Source organism: Nicotiana sylvestris, chromosome 6 (genome assembly GCF_000393655.2).
Source record: "Nicotiana sylvestris chromosome 6, ASM39365v2, whole genome shotgun sequence".
NCBI classification, from domain to species: Eukaryota; Viridiplantae; Streptophyta; class Magnoliopsida; order Solanales; family Solanaceae; genus Nicotiana; species Nicotiana sylvestris.
The window spans coordinates 5,409,316-5,412,417 of record NC_091062.1 but is presented as its reverse complement, the minus strand read 5'-3'; the positions used below and the strand labels follow the sequence as shown (position 1 = coordinate 5,412,417).

General features: G+C 38.0%; 1 protein-coding gene across 1 annotated transcript; it reads right to left on the bottom strand.

Annotated features, from left to right (window-relative positions):
• Positions 1-1,281: 1,281 nt before the first annotated feature.
• LOC104223601 (uncharacterized) lies at positions 1,282-2,887 on the bottom strand. The gene is made up of 4 exons (XM_009775057.2): positions 2,802-2,887; positions 2,100-2,442; positions 1,559-1,629; positions 1,282-1,472 (listed from the first exon to the last, which is right to left on the bottom strand). The coding sequence occupies exons 2-4, from the start codon at positions 2,429-2,431 to the stop codon at positions 1,441-1,443; spliced, it is 435 nt and encodes a 144-aa protein (XP_009773359.1). The 5' UTR covers positions 2,432-2,442; positions 2,802-2,887; the 3' UTR covers positions 1,282-1,440.
• Between the last annotated feature and the right edge of the window lie 215 nt (positions 2,888-3,102).

Below are 3,102 nucleotides of genomic sequence, written 5' to 3'. Positions count from 1 at the left end.
CCAGGATCAGCGTTGGGTTTCGCACTCCACTTCTTCGGAGTTGCTGACTTTGAGTCCATAGGTACTATTACAGATGTATATGTGTGGTTTTGGGCATGTCGGGGGCTTTGTCCCGCCCTGTTGAGATTGTCTCACACTCTTAGAGGCTTGCAGACTAGCGGTCATTGTATATATATATATTTTTCGTATCGCCCTATCGGCCTTCTGGATAGCTGTTATACTGTTGTTATAGCCTTGTTGGCCTAGTTTATATATATATATATATATATGTGTCGTGTTGGGCTCTTCTGCCTGCAGGTTATTATATTTCGGATCATATCTCATGGTTAGTTCGCTCGGGCCTTCGGGCATCGGGTGCCAGCCACACCTCCCAAGGTTGGGGTGTGACACATATTTAGGTAGTTGTTGAACAACACCACTCCCAAAGTATATGAGGAATCAATAACCGAGGGTTTAAAGGTGGGATTAGGGATAACGAAACCTTAGGTGCGATCTAAGTGAGCCGTAATAAAAGCCAGCTAGCGTAACTCGGGAGAGTGCGTCTAGTAAATTGTCGTAATTACTTGGGAGAGATTTACGGTAGTAAGAGTGCTCATGATCGATAGAGACGATTAGGCATCTATACGAAACATAACAGGAAGGGATTCCATCAATAGGGGAAATCACAACCTTAGATCATTCTCTAGTTTACAACTCGGCCATAGTTAGCTTTTAGTTTACTTAATTTTATTCAATTATAGTTAGTAGAAATATCACCAAGTATTATTCAGAATATCTGGAAGTTGATTACGGAGAATTCAGTGAGTCTGATAAAAGTAATTGGTAGGTTAATTCCCTGTGGGATTCGACTCTGGGCTAATTACCCGTATTATATTTGCAACACTGCTTGTCCTTTTTATAAAGCATAGTTGGGCGTGATCACCTCCCAAAATGGAACAAAATGCAAATGGGACAAAATGGATAGCGAGGATCATATATTTATTCTTAACTAGTTTGACATTGAGATGCAGTTCTTGTTGTTTAAAGAAAGTTGGGAAGACTCACCTAAGCCACAGTCAACAGCACTGATTAAGGATTTAGAATCAGTAGGTCTGGTTCTTTGTATATATACTTTCTTTTATTCTTTTAGTACATATATAAGGTTCGAGCCTACTCTAACATTGTCTTCCATAGTGATTGTGAGGCTACATAATATTATTCATTGGAACTTGAACGACAGAAAGAATGCAAAATCTGAAGGGATTTCATTCATTGAATACTTTGCACAGTTACAATGCAGTTAGAACTATAAACCCTTCTTTGAACAATTAACTACAAGGAAGTGCTACTGAAAACTGTTGTAAAAGGAAGAAAAGAAAAACTAAAAGGAAAAGAAGAAGGGACATTGAAGATTATGAGATCTGGTAAATCTTCAGTCATAACTTCATGTCGCCGCATCCCTCAATATAGGTTACTTTCTCTCAGATCACCTCCTGAAAAACAGAGAAATGAACAAGATGTTAGTAAATAATAATGCTGTTGGAAAAAGTAAACTGTCGATTGTGCAGTATCAGCTCACCAAAATCCCTAGGTGTTTTGCATTTATAACATTCTGCTCTACTGGCGTAGTTGTGCATACCACATCCTAATCTGTCAGACAAGATCGAAGACAGTTATTTCAGTTAAAAGGAGTGTAGCATGTCTGTAGTAAAAGGAGGATATTTACCGCAAGCTAACAGTCAGAGTAAAACTAGTCAATTTTGTGATGAATCCTCATAATACAATGTTTTCTAGGAGTCCTAGTCTTATCGGAGATTTATATGCCAGTAGAAAATATAGTGAACTTCTAGTACTTTTTAATTTTTATTTGTACAATACTAGTATGAGATGAGTTAAGATTGAGCGATAAGATTAATGAAGATTCATATAACCGACCCCAACTTGCTTCAGATTGAGGCATAGGTGGTGTTGTTGTTGTTGCAATATTAGTCAGATGAGCTTAAATGGAGAGACATGAACATTTAGGATTCATACAGTTAAGCCTATTTTGCTCGGGATTGAGCCATAGTTGTTATAGAGTAAGTGAACTGCATGGAAAATGTAAGTAAATGTGAACTAACCCGCTGCATATCCAATCACCACTCTTCCAGCCAGGAACAGAACTTGCATCATATCCATAACCTGTTGATGCCATCATTCCTGCCCCAATCCCATAATAATCGCTTTTTAAGGCACCACATCTATAGCAGTTTGTTCGACTCGCATAGTTGTGAGAACCACAGTTCATGGCACTGCAATACCAGTCTCCGGCTAAGACTTCTGTTTTGTTTAGTCCATACATGGCAACATCAGCCGGCGTTGCATATTTAGGGCAGCTGCATCGTTGGCATGCATCCCTTTTCTTGAAATTTATATGTTGGCATGCAGCACACATCCAATCTCCATTGCTCATTTTATGTCTAACTGAAAGTGAAGAAATTTGCATATGAGAAGCAAAATAGGCCATTTTAAGAATCATGAAAAAACATCCGAGAAATCTTATTATTGTTTATCCATCTTTGAGGCTTTATTCTATAAAATGGTTATAATTAACAAGGTCTCAGGTGAACTTGAAATACTGTCTATATGCTAGAACTGCATTGCTTACACATGAACCATTATTTCATTCCAGGAAGAAATTTCGCGGCACATTTCTATAAAATGGTTATAGTTAACAAGGGCCTAACTTTTTGAAAAACATTTTTTTGTGCAGAAGCTGGAAGAAGAGGAAATTTAGTTCCAATTTGAGATAATGAAATGAAAATAAATCATCGATGCCTCACCGTGCGAAGAACTGAGCTTCTCAACGAGATGTAAACTTGAAGCTCAAGAAATGGTTTGCTGCAAGTGGTAATTTTGATGAATGGTTTGCTGGAGGTGGGAATTTTGATGAATGGTTTGTGGAGGTATATATAGTTGTAAGACCTCACTATTGGGGCCCAATGCTTTCTTTTTGATCTGTTTTGTGACTTCAAACGGTTTCCTTAAATGAGATTCCACAAGATAGCACAAAACTTTCCAAAAAAGAACTGGAAAGTTTCCTTTTTTCTTGACTGTAGTCTGTAGAGGTATGGCTCTCTGAAG